Consider the following 24387-nt stretch of genomic DNA (forward strand, 5'->3'; position numbering starts at 1 on the left):
TCCCCATTCATTGGAAGGGGTGGAGGCCGCCCATCCCCCACCCAACCGCGTGGCCTCTTGGGGGGAAGGGGCGTTGACCCCCTCCCCCCCAAGGCCAGAGCTGACCACGTGACCCTCAGAAGGGTTGGGGGTTGGGGGCAGCGGTCCAACGGGGCGGTTGGGGGGTGGGGAAGGTCACGGGTGATGCCATGGGTGACGTCACTGGTGACATCAGGTGGCCTTGGAGGTGGAGGGTGCCACCCCCACCGCCCCCCCATGGCACAGGGGCCCTATGGGGCACGGGGCCCCTTCGCTGCACACCAGGGAGACCCCGTGGCCGTGCTGTCCCCGTTGCCATGGCACCCATTGTCGCCATGGTGATGGTGGGTCCAGTTACCACCCCCGATATGGGACCCAGCAGAAAGGGGGCACCCCAAGAAGTGTCCCAGCAACCCAACATGGGACCAAGCACCCCCGATATGGGACCCAGCAGAAAGGAGGCACCCCAAAAAGGGTCCCAGCACCCCCAACAGGGGACCCAGCACCTGCGATATGGGAACCAGCACCACCAATATGGGACCCAGCAGAAAGGGGGCACCCCAAAAATGGTCCCAACACCCCAAAATAGGTCCCAGCACCCCAATATGGGACCCAGCACCACCAATATGGGACCCAGCAGAAAGGGGGCACCCCACAATTGGTCCCAGCACTCCAAAAAAGGTCCCAGCACCACCAGTATGGGACCCAGGAGAAAGGGAGCACCCCAAAAAAGGTCCCAGCACCTTAAAAAAGGTCCCAGCACCCCAATACGGGACACAGCACCAACAATATGGGACCCAGCACCAACTATATGGGACCCAGCAGAAAGGGGGCACCCCAAAAATGGTCCCAGCACCCCCAAACAGGTCCCAGCACCCCCAATATGGGACCCAGCAGAAAGGGGGCACCCCAAAAATGGTCCCAGCACCCCAAAAAAGGTCCCAGCACCACCAATATGGGACCCAGGAGAAAGGGAGCACCCCAAAAAAGGTCCCAGCACCCCAATACGGGACCCAGCACCAACAATATGGCACCCAGTAGAAAGGGGGCACCCCAAAAATGGTCCCAGCACCCCAATACAGGACCCAGCACCCCAATATAGGACCCAGCACTTAATATGGGACCCAGCAGAAAGGGGGCACCCCAAAAATGGTCCCAGCACCCCAATACAGGTCCCAGCACCCCAATACAGGACCCAGCACCCCAGTATAGGACCCAGCACCAACAATATGGGACCCAGCAGAAAGGGGCCACCTCAAAAATGGTCCCAGCACCCCAATACAGGACCCAGCACCCCAATATAGGACCCAGCACCAACAATATGGGACCCAGCAGAAAGGGGCCACCTCAAAAAGGGTCCCAGCAGCTCCCAGCTGGGACCCAGGCCCCCACAAGCGCCAGCCCCCCCCACCGCTGTTGTCACCTGACCATCTCCGCCTCGCCCTTTTCCCCCTCTCAGCCATTAGGCGAGCAGAGGGCGGTGCCTTCTGGGCAACACCAGGGCCCCGCTCACTCCCGGAACGTCATGGCGGGGCGGGCGGTGTGTGTCGCCGCTGCGCCGAGAGGGGCGCGGTTATGAGGACGTCACTTCCGGCCCCGCCGCTTCCGGGTGGCGATGGATCCCGACTTCGACGACGTCGTCTCCGTGGAGGACCTGATGGTGAGGCCCCGCCCACCCGCGTCACGTGACCGCGCGGCCACACCGCCCCGCCCCCGACCTCCCGCGCCACCGGAGACCCCCCTCAGGCCACGCCCACCTCCCCTCGGTGCACGCCACGCCCCCTCCCCGACCTCCCGCACGCTCGGAGGACAGCCCCCTCCCCTCGGTCACGCCCACCTCCCCTCGAGGCCCCGCCCCTCCCTCAGACCCCTCCCACCGCCCCTCGCGGCCCCTCCCCTCGCCGCAGGCCACGCCCCCTCGCGGTGCAAGCCCCGCCCCTTTGCCCCCCGCCCACTGCCGCCCCCTGCAGGCGCTGGAGCGGCGGTACGCGGAGCAGCGGCAGGGGGGGGCCGTGAGCCGGAGCTGCCAGTTCGAGTACGCCTGGGGGCTGGTGCGGAGCCCCTATGGGGCGGACGTGAGGAAGGGGGTGGCCCTGCTGCAAGGTGGGTCCGCAGTGCGGCGCTGTGGGGCGCTGTGGGGCAAGGGGGAGCGGGGGCCTGAGCACGGTGTCCTCTGCGCTGTCCCCCCAGAGCTGCTGCCAAAGGGGACAAGGGAGGAGCAGCGCGACTACGTGTTCTACCTGGCACTGGGCAACTACCGGCTGAAGGTGGGATGTGGGGCAGGGCGTGTGGGGTGCCGGGTGTGGGGGATATGGGGTATGGGGTATGGGGTATGGGGTATGGGATGTGGGGTGTGGGATGTGGGGTATGGAATATGGGGTACGGGATATGGGGTATGGGGTGTGGGGTATGGGATGTGGGGTATGGAATATGGGGTACGGGATATGGGGTATGGGGTGTGGGATATGGGATATGGGGTATGGGATGTGGGATATGGGGTATGGGATGTGGGGCACAGGATATGGAGTACGGGATATGGGGTATGGGGTGTGGGATATGGGATATGGGGTATGGGATGTGGGATATGGGGTATGGGATGTGGGGTGTGGGATGTGGGGTATGGAATATGGGGTACGGGATATGGGGTATGGGGTGTGGGATATGGGATATGGGGTATGGGATGTGGGATATGGGGTATGGGATGTGGGGTATGGAATATGGGATATGGGATATGGGGTATGGGATATGGGGTATGGGATGTGGGATATGGGGTATGGGATGTAAGGGATATGGAATATGGGGTATGGGATATGGGGTATGGGGTATGGGGTGTGGGATATGGGGTATGGGATGTAAGGGATATGGAATATGGGGTATGGGATATGGGGTATGGGGTGTGGGATATGGGGTATGGGATGTAAGGGATATGGAATATGGGGTATGGGATATGGGGTATGGGATATGGAATATGGGGTATGGGATATGGGGTATGGGGTATGGGGTGTGGGCTATGGGACACTGGAGCTGACCCTGCTCCAGCGCAGGAGTACGAGCGGGCTCTGGAGCACGTGGAGCGGCTGCTTGGGGCTGAGCCCCAGAACACGCAGGGGCTGCGGCTGCGGCGCCGCATCCGGGACAGCATGAAGAGAGGTGAGACCCATAGCAAGACCCATAGAGACCCACAGGGACCCATAGAGACCCACAGAGACCCACAGAGACCTATAGCTTGACCTTTAAGGACCCATAGCCACCCCATAGTGACTGACAGACTCCCATAGTGACCCACAAATACACATGGAGACCTATAGGGACCTATAGAGATCCATGGAGACCCCTTAGTGCCCCCCAGACCCACCCCCCCATTGGCGGGCTGACCTCTGACCCCTGTGACATCTCTCCCCCCCCCCAGATGGGCTCCTGGGCGCCGCCATTGTTGGGGGCGTGGCTCTGGGCGTGGCCGGCCTGGCCGGGCTCCTGGGATTGGCTATCTCCCGTGCCCGCCACTGACGTCATCGCCGTGCTCTCCCCCACGTGACCCTTCCCCTTCCCACCATTGGCCCTGCTGCGGACGGCGAGGACAACGCGATGGCGTCATGGTGACGTCACGGTGACGTCAAGCGGCGGCTTCCACCCCCACCCCCCCCATCCCGTTGTAAATAAACAGCTTCAGGCTCGCCCTGACCCCACGTGACCTGAGGGGGCGGGGCTAACGCGATCCTCGCCCTTTCCTGCCCCGCCCCCCCGGGGCTCTGCAGGTGCCCTGCGCGTGGCAGGAAGCGCCCCTCCCCCTCCGCCCTTCCTGCCCTCCCCCACCGGGAACGGGGGGGGGGGGGGGAGGGGAACGGAGGAATCTGGGGCCCAGAGCGGTGACCGGACCCATAGCGGTGGCTGCTCCCCATAGGGAGCCCAGGTATCTGTGCCCCATAGCGGAGCCCAGGCCCCACTGAGGAATGCAGGCCCCATAGAGGCCCCCATAGCATCCCACAGCCCCACAGCAGCATTGGAACCCTCTATGAGACCCAGGTGTGTGCACTCCATGGCAGCGTCTGTGCCCCACTGAGGCCTTTGGGCCCTATGGCAGCATCCGGGCCCCACAGAGGACCCATGTACCTGGGCCCCACTGAGGCCCATAGTGATGTCCCTGCCCCATAGCACGGTCTCTGCCCCACAGTCATTTCCCTGCCCCACTGTGCTTTCTTTACCCTATAGCCATGTCCCTGCCCCACAGCAGTATCCCTGCCCCACTGTGCTCTCTCTACCCTATAGCCATGTCCCTGCCCCACTGTGCTCTGTACCCCATAGCCATGTCCCTGCCCCACTGTGCTCTCTCTACCCCATAGCCATGTCCCTGCCCCACTGTGCTCTGTACCCCATAGCCATGTCCCTGCCCCACTGTGCTCTCTCTACCCCATAGCCATGTCCCTGCCCCACTGTGCTCTCTCTACCCCATAGCCATGTCCCTGCCCCACAGCAGTATCCCTGCCCCACTGTGCTCTCTACCCCATAGTCATGTCCCTGCCCCACAGCGCTGTCCCCCATTGGCGTCAACAGGAAGGGGGGTGCCGGTGCCAGCAGGGGGAGGGGGGGGGTTCCTTCCTGGCCGGGGGGGGAGGGGCAATGGGGGGTGTCTCCCCTCCCCCCCCTTTATCATGGCCCCACAGCCCCACCCCATTGCGCTCACAGCGGCAGCAGCACGAGCACCGCGACCCCAACCCTGCCACGACCTTGACCTGCCCTTGACCCCCCCGTGTCCCCGCATGACCCCGGCGCTGGGCTGGGGGGTGACCCTGGGGGTGGCCCTGGGCGCTGTGGGGTGGGGGCTGCTCGTGGCCTCCCTGCCCCATAGCGTGTGGGGCATGGCCGGGGGGCAGGCGACCGCTGTGGCCACCGTGGCCATCACCCGCGGGCTCTGGAACGACTGCGCCACGGACGCCAGCGGGGTCACGTCCTGTGTGCCCCTCGTGTCCCTCATCACCCTGCCCGGTATGGGGGGGGGTATGGGGATAGGGGGTATGAGGTATGGGATAGGGGGAATGGGGTATGGAATATGGGATATGGATATGGGGTATGGGACATGGGATGTGGGGTATTGGATATGGGATATGGGATGTGGGATGTGGGGTACTGGATATGGGGTATGGGATGTGGGTTATTGGATATAGGGTATGGGATGGGGGTATGGGATGTATGGGATGTGGGATATGGGGTATGGGATAGGGGATATGGGCTGTATGGGATGTGGGATATGGGGTATGGGATAGGGGGTATGGGCTGTATGGGGTATGGGGTATGGGATGTGGGATGTGGGGTATGGTATATGGAATGTGGGATGTGGGGTATGGGGTATTGGATATAGGGTATGGGATATGGGATATAGGGTATGGGATATGGGGTATGGGGTATGGGATATGGGATATGGGATATGGGGTATGGGATATGGGATGTGGGGTATGGGGGGTTCAGGACTCCCCCCCCCCCCCCAGGGTATCTTCAGGGCTCCCGGGCCTTGGCCGTTCTCGCCACGCTCCTGGCGGTGCCGGGGGTGGTGCTGGGGGGGGTCCCCGGTGCCCGCAGGTCCGCCCGTGCAGCAGGGGGCGCTCTTCTGCTACTGGCAGGTACGGGGGGGGGCAATGGGGCGGCTATGGGGCTGCTATGGGTTGTTATGGGGATGCAATGGGTTGATATGCAGCTGCTATGGGGTTGCCATAGAGTGCAATGCGTGTATATGTGCCTCAGTGTTGCTATGGGCCTCTACGGCTGCTACTGGGTGGCTATGGGGTGTCTATGGGGCTGCTATGGGTTGTTACGGGGATCCAATGGGTTGGTCTGGGGTGGGTGTTACGAGTCTGCTACGGGGTTGCCATAGGGTGCGATGTGTGTCTGTGTGCCTCAATGTGTTGCTACGGATCTCTATGGCTGCTATGGGGCTGTATGGGTCCCTCTATGGGTCACTGTGGTCTCTATGGGTCCCGCTATGGGTCACTATGTCCTCTATGGGTCCCGCAGGCCTGTTGTCATTGGCCGCTGCTGCTTGGTTCGCAGTCGCCATCAGCCACGAGTTCTTCGACCCCCAACACACCGGAGTCCGGTGGGGCAGGGGGGCCTATGGGGGGGGGGGGTCTATGGGCCGCTATGGGGCGGGTGATGGGATGTCTATGGGCCGCTATGGGGCGGGTGATGGGATGTCTATGGGCCACTATGGGGTGGGTTATGGGATGTCTATGGGCCGCTATGGGGTGGGTTATGGGATGTCTATGGGCCACTATGGGGTGGGTTATGGGATGTCTATAGGCCACTAAGAGGCAGGTTATGGGATGTCTATGGGCCGCTATGGGGCGGGTGATGGGATGTCTATGGGCCGCTATGGGGTGGGTTATGGGATGTCTATGGGCCGCTATGGGGCGGGTTATGGGATGTCTATGGGCCGCTATGGGGCGGGATATGGGATGTCTATGGGGCAGGCTATGGGATGTCTATGGGCCGCTATGGGGCAGGCTACGGGGACTCTAGGGAGGCTAAGAGGGCATCTATGGGGGGGTCTATGGGGCTATGTGGAGGCCTATGGGGTGCTATGAGGGCTCTGTGGGGCGCTGTTTGCTGACACCCACCCCCCCCAGGTTCGAGCCGGGCCCGGGGGTGCTGCAGGCGGGAGGGGGCGGGGCCATGGCCGCGGTGGGCGGGGCCCTGGTGATGGCGTTCGCGAGGAACCCCCCCGGGAGCCGCAGGTGAGAGACCACGCCCCTCCCCCAGCGCCCCTCCCCCACCCGTAAGAAGGCGGGGGGGGTGAAGGGGGCGATGGTCACGTGACACTGACACCCCCTCCCCCCGCAGCTCCCCTCCCCCCGCCACCAGCCTCGGGGACAAGTACGTGCGGAACGCCTACGTGTGACGTCACGGGGTCACTGCAGGGGCAACGACCCCCCTCCCACAGACCCTCCCCTTCCCCCCCCGACGGGTCCATAGTGGTGTAAACCGGGGTCCTGCCCCCCAAAACCCCTCCTGCACCTCCATTGGAGCCATTTATTGGGGGGGGGAGGAGGGGCAGGGGTCACACCCCCCCTACCCCCCTGTGGGTGTGCCGTGGGGGGAGGGCCGGGGTCACACGAAGGTCAGGTGCCGCTCGGGGGGGACCCCGAAGTCCCCCTTGTGGCGCTCGAAGAGCTCCGTGAGGCCCCGCAGGTACCGCTCGTGCCACAGCCCCACGGCCTCGGGGGGGGGGTCCGGGATGCGCGGCAGCAGCAGGGGCCGCCCCACTGCGGAGAGACCCCCACAAAGGGGGCGTTATGGGGGAGAGGGAACCCCAATAACCCCCTCCCCTTCCACTGGCCCCAATGGTCTCACCCACGCTGCACACGGCCCGCCGGAAGGGGAGGAGCCCGACGTCGTACTGGAAGACGCCGCGCGCGTGGAAGAGCGGGAGCGCGAACCCGAGCGCGCGCTGGGCGCGGGCCTGGAGCGCGCGCAGGGCGGAGCCGGGGGGGTTGCGCACCTGGCGGAACAGCTCGTTCTCCCCGAAGGAGAACACGGGCACGAGCGCGGCGCTGCGGGGAGGGGGGGTGAGAGGCGAGGGGGGAACAGCGACACAGCCACACCCCCCCCATTGCTGCCAATGGGATAGCCCGGTGCCATGAACACCCCCCCCATAGCTGCCAATGGGATAACCCGGTGCCATGAACACCGTGCCATGAACACCCCCCCTATAGCTGCCAATGGGATAACCCAGTGCCATGAACACCCCCCCCTACAGCTGCCAATGGGATAGCCCGGTGCCATGAACACCCCCCCCTATAGCTGCCAATGGGATAGCCCGGTGCCATGAACACCCCCCCTATAGCTGCCATTGGGATAACCCAGTGCCATGAACACCCCCCCATTGCTCCCAATGGGATGACCCAGTGCCATGAACACCCCCCCATTGCTCACAATGGGATAACCCAGTGCCATAAACACCCCCCCCATTGCTCCCAATGGGATCCCCCGCTCCCCCAAGCCCCCCCTCACCCGTGCCGCAGCGCGCACCGCACGAAGCCCGTTCTGTGCCTCAGCTGCAGCCGCAGCGCCCCCGGGTGCGCATCCAAGGCCTCGGGGGCCCCCCCGAGCACGATGGCGGCCACGTGCCCCCCCCCGGTGCGGCCCAGCAGGAACTCGAGGCTGCGGCGCTCGGACGACACCAACCCTGGTTGTGTGGGGTGGGAACACACACAATGGGACCCCCAAAACCCGTTTAAACCCCCCCCCAAAGCTTGGTGCCCCCCCTACCTCCGGCCATGAGGTATTCCCGCAGCAGCGGCACCCGGAACCAGGCGGGCAGGGTCAGGAGCTGCGGGCGCAGCCCCGGGAAGAGGCGGCCGAACCCGGTGGCCTCGGTGCAGAAGTTACCGAAGGCCCCCGCGGCCAGGACGCCGTGGGGGTGCAGGCCCAGGAGGTAGCTCCCGTTCGGCTCCAGCGGCGCCGTGCGCCGCAGCTGCGGGGGCAAGGCCCCGGAGAGGGGCACTCAGTGAGCAGGCAGCGCGGCGGGCAGCTAAAACCGCCCGGCGGACCCCCCCCCCCCCCCTTGAAGGACCCCAGGCTCACCGAGATGGGGAAGTAGTCCCGGAAGTGCTCCCAGAGCGTCCAGGAGCGGACCCAGCGGGAAGGGCGCCCCCCGCGGCAGGGGGTGTCGCGGTCCGCCCACAGCCAGAGCCCGTAGAGCAGCGCGGGCAGGCGGAGGGGCCCGAGCAGCGCCAGCGCGAACAGCAGCGAGCACAGCTGGGCTGAACCATTGCGGTGCGAGGGGGGGGGGGACCCCACTGAGACACAGCGGGATGGGGGGGCCCGGTACCCCCAAACACCCCCCTATGTGTGTGTGTGCAGTGATCCCTATGGGGGACACAGTGCTGGGCTGAACCATTGCGGTGCGAGAGGGGGGGACCCCACTGAGACACAGCGGGATGGGGGGGCCCGGTACCCCCAAACACCCCCCTATGTGTGTGTGTGCAGTGATCCCTATGGGGGACACAGTGCTGGGCTGAACCATTGCGGTGCGAGGGGGGGGACCCCACTGAGACACAGCGGGATGGGGGGGGCCCGGTACCCCCAAACACCCCCCTGTGTGTGTGTGCGTGTGTGCAATGAGCCCTATGGGGGACACAGCGCTGGGCTGAACCACTGCAGTGCCGAGGGAGGGGGACAGTGCGGCATCCCACTGAGACACAGCGGGATGGGGGGGCCGGTACCCCCAAACACCCCCCTGTGTGTGTGTGTGTGCAGTGATCCCTATGGGGAGCACATTCCCAAATCCGCCCGTGTCCACTATTCCCTATGGGAGGCACAGGGAAGGAAGAACAAGGGAGAGTGGAGGAATTGGAGGACCTCCCCCCCCCCCGGGTCACCCCATTTCGAGGAGCCCCCATTCCCCCCCCAGCACCCCAACCCCCTCCTGGGTGCACCATTCCCTATGGGGGGGGGTTTGGGGGTGCTCACCCAGGGCGAGGAAGGAGAAGACCCACTGCAGAACGGCCGCTGTTTGGAGCCGGCGCTGGAGCGGGATCCGGAGCGGGGCGAAGCGCAGCGCCATTGGGGGGCAATGGGAGGCAATGGGAGCACGGGGGGGGGCGCTAGGAGCCGGTGGTTATAAAGGGGTTGGTTCCGCCCCCTCTGCGCTCCCCTGGGGGGGGTCTTGTGTAAATGGGTGTGCAAAGGGGAACGCTTGTGCAAGGAGGCGATGGGGGGGGGCAGTTTATTGGAGTATTTACAACATGGGGGTACATTGGGGGACCCCATTGAGGGGGTGCCCACATAGGGACACTGGGGGGGGGGGTCACTGCGCGTCCCCCTGGGGGCTGTCCCCAGGCTCTGGTTTGGGGGTGAGGGCAGCGGGGGGGGAGGGCTGCGGGCCGGGGGGGGGTGGGGCGGTGGGGGTGGGGGTTGGGGGGGGTTTGGTGTCGCCGGGGGGGGGCAGGGACACCACGATGTATTTCTGCACGCTGCCGGCAACGGCGCTCACCGTGGCGCTGGGCACCGTGGGGGCGGCCGAGACCAGTTTGACCACGGGCTGCACGCTGGGGGCGCTGGTGCTCACCGGAGACGTGGCGGTGGGGGCGGGGCTGGTGCTGAACGTGAGCACCTGGGGGGGGAGGGGGGCACAGGGCAAGATGGGGCACACAGCCCGTAATACAGTACCCGTACATCCCATAATACCCCACACATCCCATAATACAATACCCATACATCCCATAATACAATACCCACACATCCCATAATACAGTACCCGTACATCCCGTAATACTCCACACATCCCATAATACAATACCGATACATCCCATAATACAATACCCACACAGCCCATAATACAGTACCCGTACATCCCATAATACCCCACACATCCCATAATACAATACCCACACATCCCATAATACAATACCCACACATCCCATAATACAGTACCCATACATCCCATAATACCCCACACATCCCATAATACAATAGCCATACATCCCATAATACAATACCCACACATCCCATAATACAATACCCGCACACCCCATAATACAATACCCGTACATCCCATAATACCCCCCCCATCCCATAATACCCCCCCCCGTACCTGTTGCCCGGCTCCCGCTCCCATGACGATGAACTTGGGGGGGGGCGAGGGCTGGGGGCCCCCCCCCCGTGCCCCCCCCACGGGCACCGCGATGGCTCCTGGGACCTTCAGCAGCCCGGGGGGGCGCGGGGGGGGGGCCCCTGGCACGGCCGGGGGGGGCTGGGACAGCGTCAGCGTGGGGCGGGGCTGGGGAGGGACGGCCCCAGTGAGGGGGGGACATGGAGCCATGGACATCATGGACCCATAGCCCCCCATAGCCCCCATGGCCCCATAGCCCCCATAGCCCCCCATGGCCCCATAGCCCCTGTGGTGCCATAGCCCCCCATAGACCCATAGCCCCCCACGGTCCTTCATAGCCCCCAATGGCCCCCCATAGCCCCCATAGCCCCCTATGACCCCATAGGCCCCCCATAGCCCCCCATAGCCCCCATACCCCTATAGCCCCCATAGCCTCCCATACCCCCATAGCCCCCATAGCCCCCCACAGCCCCCATACCCCTATAGCCCCCATAGCCCCCCATACCCCCATAGCCCCCATAGCCCCCCATAGCCCCCATACCCCCATAGCCCCCATAGCCCCCCATACCCCCATAGCCCCCATAGCCCCCCACAGCCCCCATAGCCCACCTGGGTGATGGTCAGTGTGGTTCTATTCACTTGCTGGGCCGCCAGGGCCGCCTGCGCCCGGGCTTTGCCCACGTGGGAGCAGAGCAGGGCCCCCAGGTACCCGAAGTCTGCCCTATAGGAGTCGGGCTGGTCCGGGGGGGGCCGCAGCTTGGCCAGCACCGGGGCGCAGTGCTTCTGTGGGGAGAGGGCACCCATAGGGAGGCAGTGTGCCCCCAGCCCCATAGGGAGGCAGTGTGCCCCCAGCCCCATAGGGCTCCAATGTCCCCCCCCAGCCCCATAGGGATGCAGTGTGCCCCCAGCCCCATAGGGATGCAATATCCCCCCAGCCCCATAGGGCTCCAATGTCCCCCCCCAGCCCCATAGGGATGCAGTGTGCCCCCAGCCCCATAGGGCTCCAATGTCCCCCCCCAGCCCCATAGGGATGCAGTGTGCCCCCAGCCCCATAGGGCTCCAATGTCCCCCCCCAGCCCCATAGGGATGCAGTGTGCCCCCAGCCCCATAGGGCTCCAATGTCCCCCACCAGCAGCAGGCTCTGGACGTGGTCGGCCCCGATCTTGTCGATGGTGCTGAGCACGGGGCCCTCCAGGATGCTCCGGAGCCGCTCCCCCTCCACCTGCAGGCGCGGCAGGATCAGGGTCTTGATGACCTGGGGAGAGAGGGGGACATGGGGGGCAATGGGAGGTAATGGGGGGCAATGGGGGGCAATGGGGACATAGGGACATGGGGGGCAATGGGGGGCAATGGGGGGTAACGGGGACATGGGGACAGTGGGGACATGGGCAGTAATGGGGACATGGGGGGCTATGGGAGGGCAATGGGGGCATGGGGGGCAATGGGGGGGCAATGGGTACATGGGGTGCAATGGGCACATGGGGTGCAATGGGCACATGGGGGGCTATGGGTACATGTGGGTCACTGTGGGTCACTGGGGACACCCGGAGCCTCACTCACGTCATGGCCCAGCTCAGCCAGGCCTGCGATGGAGCCGTAGCGCGTGGTCCAGGGGGTCTTGTCGTCCACCCAGCTCTAGGGCAGAGAGGGGAGGCTGGGGCCCCACATCCCCGCCCCACAGTGCGCCCCACGGTGTGCCCCACGGCGTGCCCCATAGCGCCCCACGGCGTGCCCCATGGCGTGCCCCATAGCGTGCCCCATAGCGCCCCATGGCGTGCCCCATGGCGTGCCCCACGGCGTGCCCCACGGCGTGCCCCACGGCGTGCCCCACAGCGCCCCAGGGCGTCACCTTGGTGAAGGTCTTGGTGATGCGGCTCTGGACGTTGTTGGTGGTGGTGCTGAAGTTCTTGCAGAGCTGCGCCACGAGGCGGGCGGCGAAGTCCCGCAGGGCCCAGTGGTTGTCGACGTCCGGGCGCAGGCAGAGCTGGCGGCTCACGATGCAGGTGAGCACCGCGGGGATGAGCTCGTGCAGCTGGGGGGCACGGGGGGGACGGATCCAGGGGGGACGGGGGGGAATGGGGGGGGAATGGAGGGGGAATGGAGGGGAATGGAGGGGGAATGGAGGGGGAATGGATGGGGAATGGAGGGGGAATGGAGGGGGAATGGATGGGGAATGGAGGGGGAATGGAGGGGGAATGGAGGGGGAATGGAGGGGGAATGGAGGGGGAATGGAGGGGGAATGGATGGGGAATGGATGGGGAATGGATGGGGAATGGAGGGGGAATGGAGGAGGAAGATGTGGGGGGATCCATGGGGGGAAACATGGGGGGGGAAACGTGAGGAATCCATGGGAATGCATGGGGAAAACAGGGGGAGCACATGAGGAATACAAGGGGAACCCATAGGGAACCCATAAAGAGCACATAGGGAACCCATAGGGAGTGCATAGGGAGCCCATAGGGAACCCATGGGGAACCTGTAAGAAACCCATGGGGAACCCCTAGGGAACCCATGGGGAGCCCATAAGAAACCCATAGAGAGCCCATAAAGAACCCATAAGAAACCCATAGGGAATCCATGGGGAGCACATGGGGAACCCATAAGGAACCCTATAGGGAACCCATAGGGAGCCCATAGGAAATCCATAGGGAACCCATAAGAAACCCATAAGAAACCCATAGGAAACCCATGCGGAGCCCATAGAAAACCCATAAGAAACCTATAGGGAACCCATGGGGAACCCATAAGAAACCTATAGGGAACCCATGGGGAGCCCATAGGGAACCCATGGGGAACCCATAGGGAATCCATAGGGAGCCCATAAGGAGCCCATACGGAACCCATAGGGAACCCATAAGAAACTCATAGAGAACCCATAGGGAACCCATAAGAAACCCATAGGGAGCCCATAGGGAACCCATAGGGGACCCATAAGGAACCCATAGGGAACCCGCAGAGACCCCATAGGGAGCCAATAGGAGCCCCACAGCACCGGGATGTGGGGCTCACGTATTTCTCGAGGTACAAGGTGGGGTTGTCCATGAGCGCCTTCACCATGCGCATGAGGTAGATGAGCAGGGCCAGGTTGTTCTGCACCACATTGACCCGCACCTGTGGGGCAGCAGCACTGGGGTCACCCCATGGGGGTCCCGCTGCCGTGGGGCAGGCACCCCCCCCACTGCCCCATAGCGCGGAGCTCACCCCCTCCGAGATGAAGGTGCTGAAGCGCGGCAGCATCTGGTAGAGGCCCGGGTCGGTGGCGATGCTCTGCAGGGCCTCCTGCGGGCACGAGGCCACGGGGATGGGCACAGAGCAGCCGTTGGTGGAGCACTGGGGTGCCGGGGGGGGATGGGGGTCCCCGGTTATGGGGGTGCACTCACGGCTCGCTTGGCCTCGCAGGAGCCCACGCAGGCCTCGGTGATCTCCTTGTAGTAAAGCTGCTGCTCCACCGAGAGCTCGTGCACGCTGCGGGGCTTGAGGCGCACGGGGGCCCCCTCCAGCAACGGGGACTTCTTCTCCTTGCCTGTGGGTGCAGGGGAGCAGAGCCCTGCAGGTGCCGCATGGGGACCCCAGGGGCACCCCACAGACACCCCATAAACACCTCATAGACACCCCAGGGGCACCGCACAGACACCCCATAAACACACGACAGACACCCCATAGACACCGTATAAACACCCCATGGGCACCCCATGGGCACCCCATAGACACCCCAGGGGCATCCCATAGACACCCCATGGGCACCCCACAGACACCCCATAAACACCTCATAGACACCCTAGGGGCACCCCACAGACACCCCATAGGCCCGCTACAGACACCCCATAAACACACGACAGACACCCCATAGACACCGTATAAACACCCCATGGGCACTCCAGGGGCACCCCATAGACACCCCATAGACACCCCAGGGGCATCCCATAGACACCCCATGGGCACCCCACAGACACCCCATGGGCACACCACAGACCCCCATGGGCACCCCACAGACACCCCATGGGCACACCACAGACCCCCATGGGTGCCCCATAGACACCCCATGGGCACACCACAGACCCCCATGGGTGCCCCATAGACACCCCATGGGCACCCCACAGACCCCCATGGGTGCCCCATAGACACCCCATGGGCGCCCACCTTTGCCATCCACGGTGGCCACGCTTTGGCCTTTGCCCTTCAGGGCCCCATCCTCCTCCTGCCCTGGCTTGGTTGACTTGAGGGGCTCGGTGGCCTCCGCCTTCTGCTGCTCCTTGGGGGCTATGGGGGGCAAAGGGGGTTGGGGGGCACAAAGGGGGTTGGGGGGCACAAAGGGGGTTGGGGGGCACAAAGGGGTTGGGGGGCACAAAGGGGTTGGGGGGCACAAAGGGGGTTGGGGGGCACAAAGGGGGTTGGGGGGCACAAAGGGGGTTGGGGGACACAAAGGGGTTGGGGGGCACAAAGAGGTTGGGGGGCACAAAGGGGTTGGGGGGCACAAAGAGGTTGGGGGGCACAAAGGGGGTTGGGGGGCACAAAGGGGGTTGGGGGGCACAAAGGGGGTTGGGGGGCACAAAGGGGGTTGGGGGGCAAAGGGGGTTGGGGGGCACAAAGGGGGTTGGGGGGCACAAAGAGGGTTGGGGGGCACAAAGGGGGTTGGGGGGCACAAAAAGGGTTGGGGGGCCCCCAAAGGAGGAGGAGGATGTGGGGGGGTCACGCACCAGGAGGGGGGTTCTCAGGGATGGCGGGCTGCACCCCCTCAATACTGAGCCAGTGAGCTGGGGAGAGAGAAGAAAAGGTGAGGCCACCCAGAGCCACCCCAAAATCAGCCCAGATCAGCCCAAACTACCCCAAAATCAGCACAAACCACCCCAAAATCAGTGATCACCCCAAATCAGACCAAACCACCCCAAAATCAGCCCAGATCAGCACAAACTACCCCAAAATCAGCGCAAACAACCCCAAAATCAGCCCAGATCAGCCCAAACTACCCCAAAATCACCACAAACCACCCCAAAATCAGTGATCACCCCAGATCAGCCCAAACCACCCCAAAATCAGCCCAGATCAGCACAAACTACCCCAAAATCAGCGTAAACCACCCCAAAATCAGGGTAGATCACCCCAAATCAGCCCAAACCACCCCAAAATCAGCCCAGATCAGCCCAAACTACCCCAAAATCAGTGCAAACCACCCCAAAATCAGACCAAATCACCCCAAATCAGCTCAAACCACCCCAAAATCAGCCCAGATCAGCCCAAATCAGTGCAAACCACCCCAAAATGAGCCTAAACTACCCCAAAATCAGCCTAGACAACCCCAAAACCACACCAAATCACCCCAAATCAGTGCAAACTACAAGACCAGTGCAAACCACCCCAAAATGAGACCGAATCACCCCAAACCACCCCCAAATCAGCCCCAAACCCCCCCCAAGCGCCGCCCCCGCTCGCTCACCCTTGACGCAGACGTCGAGCGGGACGCGGGGCAGGGGGGTGTTGATGATGTCGCTCAGCTCCACCTCCTTCTCCTCATAGAAGTAAAGCTCGCGGCCGCCGCCGCTGGCGAAGCGGAACGGGAGGAACTCCTGGGCCTGGAACCCGTACAGGGGCTGCGGGACCGGAACCGGAAACGGAACCGGGGGTCAGGGGCACCCCCGAGCGGCCCCGTTCACGGCGGGACGGGGACGGGGGGGTTCCGGGAGCCACCTCCACGTTCTTCAGCTTCAGCGCCAGGTCCACGTCCCCCGGCGTCAGGCGGCGGCGCTTGCCCATGTGCATGAACTTGAGCGCGTCCTATGGGGCAGCCCCAGAGAGAACGGGTCTAAAGGGGGGGTTTGTGCCCCATATCCCATTCCCCCCCCTCCCAAATCCATGGGACCAAAGGGGGTCCCCGTCCCCCGCCCCCCCCCCCTCCGTTCACCCCAATGGATCCGCCCCGTACCTGCGCGATCTCCTTGAGGCGGTAGCTCGCCTCCTCGGCCAGCAGCTGGCAGCTCTCCTCCGGGACCTGCCCGATGCCCATGGCCTCCGCCATCACCTTCATGGACTCGGCGGGCAGCAGCGTGTGGCTCAGCTTCAGCTTCTTCTCCTCCGCCATCTTCCTCCTTCCCCTCACGGCGCCGCCATCGCGGAGAGACCCCTCAGCTCCGCCGCCATCTTGGCTTCTCCATCACCTCAGCGACAGGCCCTGCCCGGGTAAAGTGGAGGGGGATCATTTCGCCCTTCTCTCACCCGCGTTAACACTTCCCGTATGCCTTGGAAACGGGCTATCGCGATTCACAATCGCGACATGGGAGCAAATCGGCGCTGGAGGATGGCGGGAGGAGGGAATGAGGCGTGATCACTATCATCCTGTCAGGACCTGCGCGGCGCCTGCCACGCTGCCGTAAAGCCGCCATTTCCCCCCCCCTTGGCGTGAAACGCTGTGAGCCACACTGCCGCAAAGCTAGGCGGGATCTTCGCGTCATTGCGGTAAATTGCCCGAGTCACACGAGTGTCGCAAAGAGCCGTGTCGTAAAGCGCGGCGGGAGATGGCGGCCGTGGTGCAGCCGTGGGTCGGGCCGGGGCTGCCCCGGGACTGGGCCGAGGAGCCCGTCAGCACCGGCGTGAGCGGCTATGGGGCGGCTATGGGGCCGGGCGGGGGGGGCATGGGGCTGAACGGAGCGGTTATGGAGCTGGGGGGGGGCGGTTACGGGGTTGAATGGGGCAGCTCTGGGGCTGAAAGAGCCCCTTTGGGGCATTTATCGGGCAGAGCGGGGTGGTTATGGGTCTAAATGGGGCAGTTATGGGGCTGGAGGGTGGTTGTGGGTTAGGGAGTGCTGTTATGGGGCATGTATGGGGCTGGAAGAGCCCCTTTGGGGGGCAGTTATGGGTCTGGGTGGGTGGTTATGGGTCTGGGGGGGCAATTATGGGTCTGAATATGCAGTTACAGGTCGGGGGGTGCAGTTGTGGGGCAGGAAGAGCCCTTTTGGGGGGCAGTTATGGGGCTGGGGGGTAGTTATGGGTCTGGATGTGCAGTTATGGGTCGGGGGTGCAGTTATGGGGCAGCTATGGGGCTGGATGTGCAGTTATGGCACAGCTGTGGGGCTGGAAGAGTCACTTTGGGGTCAGTTATGGGTCAGGGGCTGCAGTTATGGGGCAGTTGTGGGGCTGGATGTGCAGTTATGGGGCAGTTGTGGGGCTGGAAGAGCCCCTTTGGGGCCAGTTATGGGTCAGGGGGTGCAGTTATGGGGCAGAGGTGCCACTGCCCCCCCACCCTCCCCCCCAGACCACCATCATGGCGGCCGAGTTTGACGGCGGCGTCATCATCGGGGCCGATTCCCGCACCACGACCGGGTGAGCTTCGGTGGCGCCGTTACCGCGACGACCCCGCGATGACGTCACCGTGACGTCACCACTGACGTCATCGCTGCCGTCACCGCCAGGTCCTACATAGCCAATCGCGTGACGGACAAACTGACCCCCATCCACGACCGCATCTTCTGCTGCCGCTCGGGCTCGGCTGCCGACACCCAGGCCGTGGCTGAGGCCGTCGCCTATCAGCTCGCCTTCCATAGGCACGTGTGGGGCGCTATGGGGCTGCTGTGGGGCAGGGCTGGCTATGGGGCTCATGGCTGCTCTGCCCCATAGCGTGGAGCTGGAGGAGCCGCCGCGGGTGCGCACGGCCGCGCGCCTCTTCCAGCAGACGTGTTACCGGTACCGCGAGGAGCTCAGCGCCGGCGTCATCGTGGCCGGCTGGGACCCACGGCGAGGGGGGCAGGTGAGGACTGACCCATAGCAAGGCCCTCGGACCCATAGCAAGGCCCTCGGACCCATAGCGGGGCCCTCGGACCCATATTGGGCTCTTTGCCCCTTTCAAGTGTACACTGCACCGATGAAGCACCCCCCTGTCCGAGCCCCAGCCCCATAACCGTGTATCCCAGCCCCATAACTGCCCACCCCACCCCATAACCCCCTGTCCCAGCCCCATAAGCACCCGTCCCAGCCCCATAAACACCCATCCCAGCCCCATAGCTCCCTGTCCCAGCCCCATAACTGCCCTCCCAGCCCCATAACTGCCTACCCCACCCCATACCCCCTATCCCAGCCCCATAACTACTCATCCCAGGCCCATCTCCATGTATCCCAGCCCCATAACCCCCAGCCCCATCCCCATCCCCACATACCCCAGCCCCACAGCCCCCCCCAGCCGCCCCCCAGGCAGCCCCCCTGTGCCGCAGGTGTACGTGGTGCCGCTGGGGGGGCTGCTCCTGCGCCAGCCGCTGGCCGTGGGCGGCTCCGGCAGCTCCTACGTCTACGGCTTCCTGGACGCAGCCTTCAGGCCCGGGCTGAGCCGAGCCCAGTGCCAGGAGCTGGTGACGCGCGGTGAGGGCAGGGGGGGTATGGGGCTATGGGGCTATGGGGGGCTATGGCGGGTATGGGGGGCTATGGGGCTATGGGGGGCTATGGCGGGTATGGGGCTATGGGGGGCTATGGGGCTGGCTTAGGGCTATGGGGCTGGTTTGGGGCTGGTTTGAGGTATTTTGGGGCTCTTTAAGGGTATTTTGGAGCGATTTGGGGCTGGTTTGGGGCTATTGGGGGTTATTTTGGGGCTGTTTAAGGTTATTTTGGGCTGGTTTGAGATATTTGGGGCTATTTTGGGCTGGTTTGGGGCTATTGGGGACTTGTTGAGGTCATTTTGGGCTGGTTTGAGGTATTTTGGGGCTCTTTAAGGGTATTTTGGGGCAGTTCGAGGTGGTTTTGGGGCTGGCTTGGGGCTCTTTAAGGCTGTTGGGGCTGTTCCAGGCTCTGAGCGCCTCTCCCCCCCCCGCAGCGCTGGCGCTGGCCATGGCCCGGGACGGCTCCAGCGGGGGGGTGCTGCGCTTGGCGGCCATTACAGCGGAGGGAGTGGAGCGCAGCGTGCTCAAGGGGGCGGAGCTTCCGGGGGGGGACGGCGGGCCTCTGCACTGAGCGGGGGGGAGACCCCGCGGCGGGCTGAGGCGGAGCCGGCCGGAGCGGGAATTAAAGGTGGTGCGGAGGAAACGAGGCCTTTTTGGGGTGAAAAAGGGCGATTTTGGGGGTGGGAATGATGGGAGGTTGTGGGTAAGGGGCGTTTGTTGGGATAAACCGTGTTTTGGGGGGAGGAGGAGGGCGCATATTGGGCTGGAAAAGCCCGATTTGGGGCAAAAAAAAGCCACAGGTTGGGTGGGGAAAAACCTCAATTTAGGGTGGAAAAACCTCCATTTTGGGGGTAAAAATGCATATTTTGAGTGAAAAAACATTTAAGGGGTAAAAAGGGGCAATTTTGGGTGGAAAACCTGCGTTTTGGGGACATTTAAGGGTGAGTTTGTGGTGTGGGCCCAATATGGCAGCCTCCATACTCTGTCACGTGATACGCACCGCACGTGATTGGCAGCGCGAAGCCGTGCTCGCTCTACTGGCCCCATGGACTTCCCCCCCCCCATGACCCTGCTATGGGGCAGCCCCAGCCATGGGGCACCCCCCAACCCCGCTGCTGCAGTGACAATGAAATCATCCATGAAGCACTTTATGGGGTCCCCATAGGGACAGAGAAACAACACCCCCCCCCAGCCCCATAGAGCCAAGGAGCCCTCTCCCAGAGCTATGGGGCTGCCCCATAACCGCTATCCATCCAAAGGGACACCCCCCCCCAGAGCTATAGGGCTGCTCCACAGCCCAAGGGGGCGGACACCACTGGGTCTATGGGGCTGCCCCATAGATTCCGTGGGTCAGGCGCTGAGCACCAGGCGCTGGTACCACTTGTTCATCTGCTCGAGGAAGATGAAGGTCAGCACCGTGTGGGGCCCGAGCCGAGCGTAGTAGGGGGTGAAGCCCTTCCAAAGGCTGAAGAAGCCCTCGTAGCGAATGACCTTGAGCAGCACGTCCTGGGGGGCAGAGTTAGGGGGAGACCCCCATGTGGGACTATGGCGGTAACCCCAATGTGGGTCTATGGGGGACACCAGTGTGGGTCTGTGGGGGGGAGCCCAATGTGGGTCTATGGTAGTGACCCCAATGTGGATCTATGAGGGTGACCACAATGTGCATCTATGGGGGACACCAATGTGGGTCTATGGCGGTGACCCCAATGTGGGTCTATGGGGGGCATTAATGGGGGAGACACTTAAACAGAGGGGGTGCCCCCACTCACCAGCCCCCCGCGGTACTCAGGCTTCCCATCAATGGTCCGCATGTTCTGGATGCTGTTGGGGGGCAAAGAGGCCAATGTGTGTGGGGGGGAGACACCCCAAAACCAGACCCCCCCCATTAACACAACATGGGGGGGGGTGCTCATTAGCACTAATGACCCACCGGGTCTTAACGATGTCCACGGGCATGGAGGCGGCGGTGGTGACCAGGCCGCTGATCATGCTGGCGCTGAAGTGGCACAGGATGTCATCCTGGAAGCGGCCTGCAACCCCCCCCAAACACAGTGAGAATCTATGGGGCAGCCCCATAGAATCCATAGGGCTGCCCCATAGCCCCCCCAACTCACCTGAATCCAGCAGGAACTGCTTGGATTGGGAATACGAGGCCAATTGGGCCGCGTTGACCACGACGGCGCGAGCCATGGTGGGGATGCAGCCCTGGGTAACGGGGGACAAAGTGGGTTTGGGGTCTCCCTGGTACCCACAGACCCCATGGAGCACCCCATAACCCTCCCCATTGTGGGGTCCTCCCTCTTCTATGCCATTGGGAGGGGGTCTATAGGGGGTCCCTATGGGTCTCCATGGGTCCCTATGGGTTTCTATGGGGTCTCTATGGGTCCCTATGGGGCTCACCCTCCAGAGGGTCGTCGGGCCCTCCTCCCGCACCATCCGCACGAGGGCGTCGAACACGTTGCGGTACCCGCGGCGCTCGGCAGGGGGCAGCCTGGAGCGAACCAATCGGATCTATGGGGCTGCCCCACGGCTCTATGGGGCTGCCCCACAGATCTATGGGGTCGGTGCCCACCTCCCGTCCGCCGTCATCCGGATGAGCGCCACCTCGGCCGGGGTCCCCACGAAGGCGCCGGCAGCACCCGCGCTCATCCCCACAGCGGCCTTGGCCAGGAACGGGGGGGGGGTCCCGTCGGGGGCCCCCAGCAGCTCCAGCCCCACACTATAGACCCCCAAGCGCGTGGTGGTGTAGGTGGCCTGGCGCAGCAGCCCCGCGGACAGCCTATGGGGGGGCAGAACGGCAGTGACGTCATCGATGATGTCATCAGCATCTTCATTCATCATCCATCTTCACCATCATTATCGACATCCATCGTCATCATCATTATCCATCCTCCATCATTTCCATCATCTTCATCATCTATCATCTTTATCATCATTACCCATCATCATCATCACCAGTATCCATTATCATCTTCATCATCATCCATTCTCCATCATCTTCATTCAACATCATCATCATCACCCACCATCATCATCACCCACCATCACCCACCATCACCCATCATCATCACCCACCATCATCATCCTCTTCATCCCCATCCCCTCCACCCCACCTACAACAGCACCAGGAACCCAAAACAGCTCCAAGAGCACCCAAAACTGACCCCAAAACCCCCAAAAGTGACCCAAAACCTGACCCCAGCTGCCCCCACCCAGCTCCTGGCTCCAGCTTTGGGTGCCCAGGGCTGGTTTTGGGTGCCCCAAACCCCTTTTTGGCTGCCCCAAGCCCATTTTTGGGTGCCCCAAACCCATTTCTGGGGTCCTGGTTCCATTTCTGCCCTCCCCAGGGGTGTTTTTGGCTCCCCGAACCTGGTGCTGGGGCTCCCATACCCATACCCATACCCGTACCCATCCCCATACCCGTACCCGTACCCATCCCCATACCCCATACCCATACCCATACCCATACCCCATACCCATACCCATACCCATACCCATCCCCATACCCCATACCCATCCCCATACCCATACCCATACCCCATACCCATACCCATACCCATCCCCATACCCATACCCATACCCATACCCATACCCCATACCCATACCCATACCCATACCCATACCCATACCCATCCCCATACCCCATACCCATACCCATACCCATACCCATACCCCATACCCATACCCATACCCATCCCCATACCCATACCCATACCCATCCCCATACCCATACCCATCCCCATACCCATACCCATACCCATACCCATACCCCATACCCATACCCATACCCCATACCCATACCCATACCCATACCCATACCCATCCCCATACCCATACCCATACCCATACCCTATATCCCATACCTATACCCATACCCATCCCCGTACCCGTACCCATCCCCATACGGGTCCCCGGCCCCGTACCCGGTGTAGACCCCGCGCAGGCCCTCGTGGCGCAGGATGGAGCCCAGCGCGTGCAGGCTCGTCCGGTACTCGCGGGCCTTGGCCCCCTCCCCGCTCAGCTGCATCCGGTTCTTGACCAGGTCCAGGGGCTGCACGAACACCGTGGCCCCCATCCTGCACCGGGGACAGGGGGTGGGGGGGGTCTGAAGGGGTTTGGGGGGCACTAAAGGGGGTTTGAAGGGGTTAAAGGGGTTTGGAGTCCTAAGGGGTTTTGGGGGGGTATTTGGAGGGGTTTTGGGGGCACAGGATGGGGTCTGGGGGGGTCTGAAGGAGTTTTAGTGGGCACTAAAGGGGGTTTGAAGGGGTTAAAGGGGTTTGGAGTCCTAAGGGGGTTTTGGGGGGGGGATTTGGAGGGGTTTTGGGGGCACAGGATGGGGTCTGGGGGATCTGAAGGGGTTTTAGGGGGCACTAAAGGGGGTTTGAAGGGGTTAAAGGGGTTTGGGGGGTGTTCAAGGTGTTTTAGGGAGCACAGGATGTGGTTTGGGGGTCCTAAAGGGGTTAAGGGGGCAATAAAGGGGGTTTTGATGGGGTTAAAGGGGTTTTGGGGTGAATTGAGGTGGATTTGGGGGGGGCTCAAGGGGTTAAGGGGGCAGTAAAGGGGGTTTTAATAGGGTTAAAGGGGGCTTGGGTGGGTTAAAGGGGTTTTGGGGTGAATTGAGGTGGACTGGGGGGGGCTCAAGGGGTTAAGGGGGCAGTAAAGGGGGTTTTATGGGGTTAAAGAGGTTTTGGGGTGAATTGAGGTGGATTTGGGGGGGCTCAAGGGCTTAAGGGGCCAGTAAAGGAGGTTTTAATGGGGTTAAAGGGGTTTTGGGGTCCTGATGGGCTTGGGGGGGGTTCTTAAGGGGGTTTTTGGGGTCACACGACGGGGTTTGGGGGGGTTGAGGGTTTAAAGGGGTTTTGGGGGGTCCGAAGGGTTCAATGGGGGGGGTTAAAGGGGGTTGGGTCTCACGATGGGGTTTGGGGGGGTTCGGGTCTATGGGGGGGGTTCGCGGTGGCTCTCACCCGGCCAGGCCTCCGAACAGGAACTTCACCCACTTCGGGGAGCTCTTGGGCCTCTCGGCCGCCATGGCCCAGGGGGAGCGGAGGGCACTGGGACCCGGGGGCGTCCCGGGGGGGGTCCGCACCCGCCGCGCCCCAAGGTGACTCCGGCCCGGGGGGGGGGGGCCGGTGGGAGAGAAAGGGGGAGGGTGGCAGTGTGCATGCGCCGCGCGGCTGCGCGCGATGAGGGGGCGTGGCTTGAAGGGGGTGTAACCTATGGGAGGAGCGGAAAGGGGTGCGGGCGTGGCTTATTCTGAGGGGAGAGGGAGGCGTGGCTGCGCTGATGGTATCGCTCCGCCCTCCCGTCTCTCATTGGTGGAATGGGTTTAGGCGGGAAGTTTGCACAGCGCGGATTGGTTGTTGCTTCAGGAGGAGCCGCCCATCCGCAGTCGGAGACCCCCCGCCGCCG

General features: G+C 63.3%; 6 protein-coding genes across 6 annotated transcripts; 3 read left to right on the forward strand and 3 right to left on the reverse strand.

Moving 5' to 3' along the window:
- Window positions 1–1588: 1588 nt before the first annotated feature.
- Window positions 1589–16057, forward strand: FIS1 (fission, mitochondrial 1). The gene is made up of 6 exons (XM_061355383.1): window positions 1589–1678; window positions 1989–2121; window positions 2209–2285; window positions 3063–3168; window positions 3428–3625; window positions 16036–16057. Exons 1-5 carry the CDS (start codon window positions 1634–1636, stop codon window positions 3523–3525), a joined length of 459 nt encoding a protein of 152 aa, XP_061211367.1. The 5' UTR covers window positions 1589–1633; the 3' UTR covers window positions 3526–3625; window positions 16036–16057.
- Window positions 4737–6949, forward strand: LOC133213240 (claudin-15-like). Its single transcript, XM_061355370.1, has 5 exons — window positions 4737–5001; window positions 5502–5633; window positions 6025–6106; window positions 6636–6743; window positions 6850–6949. The coding sequence occupies exons 1-5, from the start codon at window positions 4776–4778 to the stop codon at window positions 6905–6907; spliced, it is 606 nt and encodes a 201-aa protein (XP_061211354.1). The 5' UTR covers window positions 4737–4775; the 3' UTR covers window positions 6908–6949.
- LOC133213198 (2-acylglycerol O-acyltransferase 2-like) lies at window positions 7105–9574 on the reverse strand. Its single transcript, XM_061355268.1, has 6 exons — window positions 9481–9574; window positions 8593–8771; window positions 8278–8482; window positions 8020–8194; window positions 7360–7559; window positions 7105–7271 (listed from the first exon to the last, which is right to left on the reverse strand). The coding sequence occupies exons 1-6, from the start codon at window positions 9572–9574 to the stop codon at window positions 7117–7119; spliced, it is 1008 nt and encodes a 335-aa protein (XP_061211252.1). The 3' UTR covers window positions 7105–7116.
- Window positions 9818–16744, reverse strand: TAF6 (TATA-box binding protein associated factor 6). Its single transcript, XM_061355181.1, has 14 exons — window positions 16542–16744; window positions 16307–16393; window positions 16056–16209; window positions 15319–15375; window positions 14762–14881; window positions 14002–14144; window positions 13823–13900; window positions 13631–13732; window positions 12471–12653; window positions 12182–12256; window positions 11751–11876; window positions 11231–11404; window positions 10604–10789; window positions 9818–10123 (listed from the first exon to the last, which is right to left on the reverse strand). The coding sequence occupies exons 1-14, from the start codon at window positions 16695–16697 to the stop codon at window positions 9818–9820; spliced, it is 1947 nt and encodes a 648-aa protein (XP_061211165.1). The 5' UTR covers window positions 16698–16744.
- A 351-nt stretch (window positions 16745–17095) lies between these two features.
- Window positions 17096–19553, forward strand: LOC133213270 (proteasome subunit beta type-6-like). The gene is made up of 6 exons (XM_061355411.1): window positions 17096–17205; window positions 17868–17935; window positions 18025–18156; window positions 18230–18359; window positions 18820–18964; window positions 19413–19553. The coding sequence occupies exons 1-6, from the start codon at window positions 17131–17133 to the stop codon at window positions 19547–19549; spliced, it is 687 nt and encodes a 228-aa protein (XP_061211395.1). The 5' UTR covers window positions 17096–17130; the 3' UTR covers window positions 19550–19553.
- A 759-nt stretch (window positions 19554–20312) lies between these two features.
- SLC25A11 (solute carrier family 25 member 11) lies at window positions 20313–24032 on the reverse strand. Its single transcript, XM_061355355.1, has 8 exons — window positions 23943–24032; window positions 22902–23054; window positions 21551–21757; window positions 21379–21469; window positions 21093–21183; window positions 20909–21008; window positions 20748–20799; window positions 20313–20484 (listed from the first exon to the last, which is right to left on the reverse strand). The coding sequence occupies exons 1-8, from the start codon at window positions 24005–24007 to the stop codon at window positions 20329–20331; spliced, it is 915 nt and encodes a 304-aa protein (XP_061211339.1). The 5' UTR covers window positions 24008–24032; the 3' UTR covers window positions 20313–20328.
- Window positions 24033–24387: the final 355 nt, after the last annotated feature.

Source organism: Neopsephotus bourkii, unplaced genomic scaffold (assembly GCF_033783945.1).
Source record: "Neopsephotus bourkii isolate Nb327-2 ecotype Australia unplaced genomic scaffold, CSIRO-AGI_Nbou_v1 NB_89, whole genome shotgun sequence".
Classification (NCBI taxonomy): Eukaryota; Metazoa; Chordata; class Aves; order Psittaciformes; family Psittacidae; genus Neopsephotus; species Neopsephotus bourkii.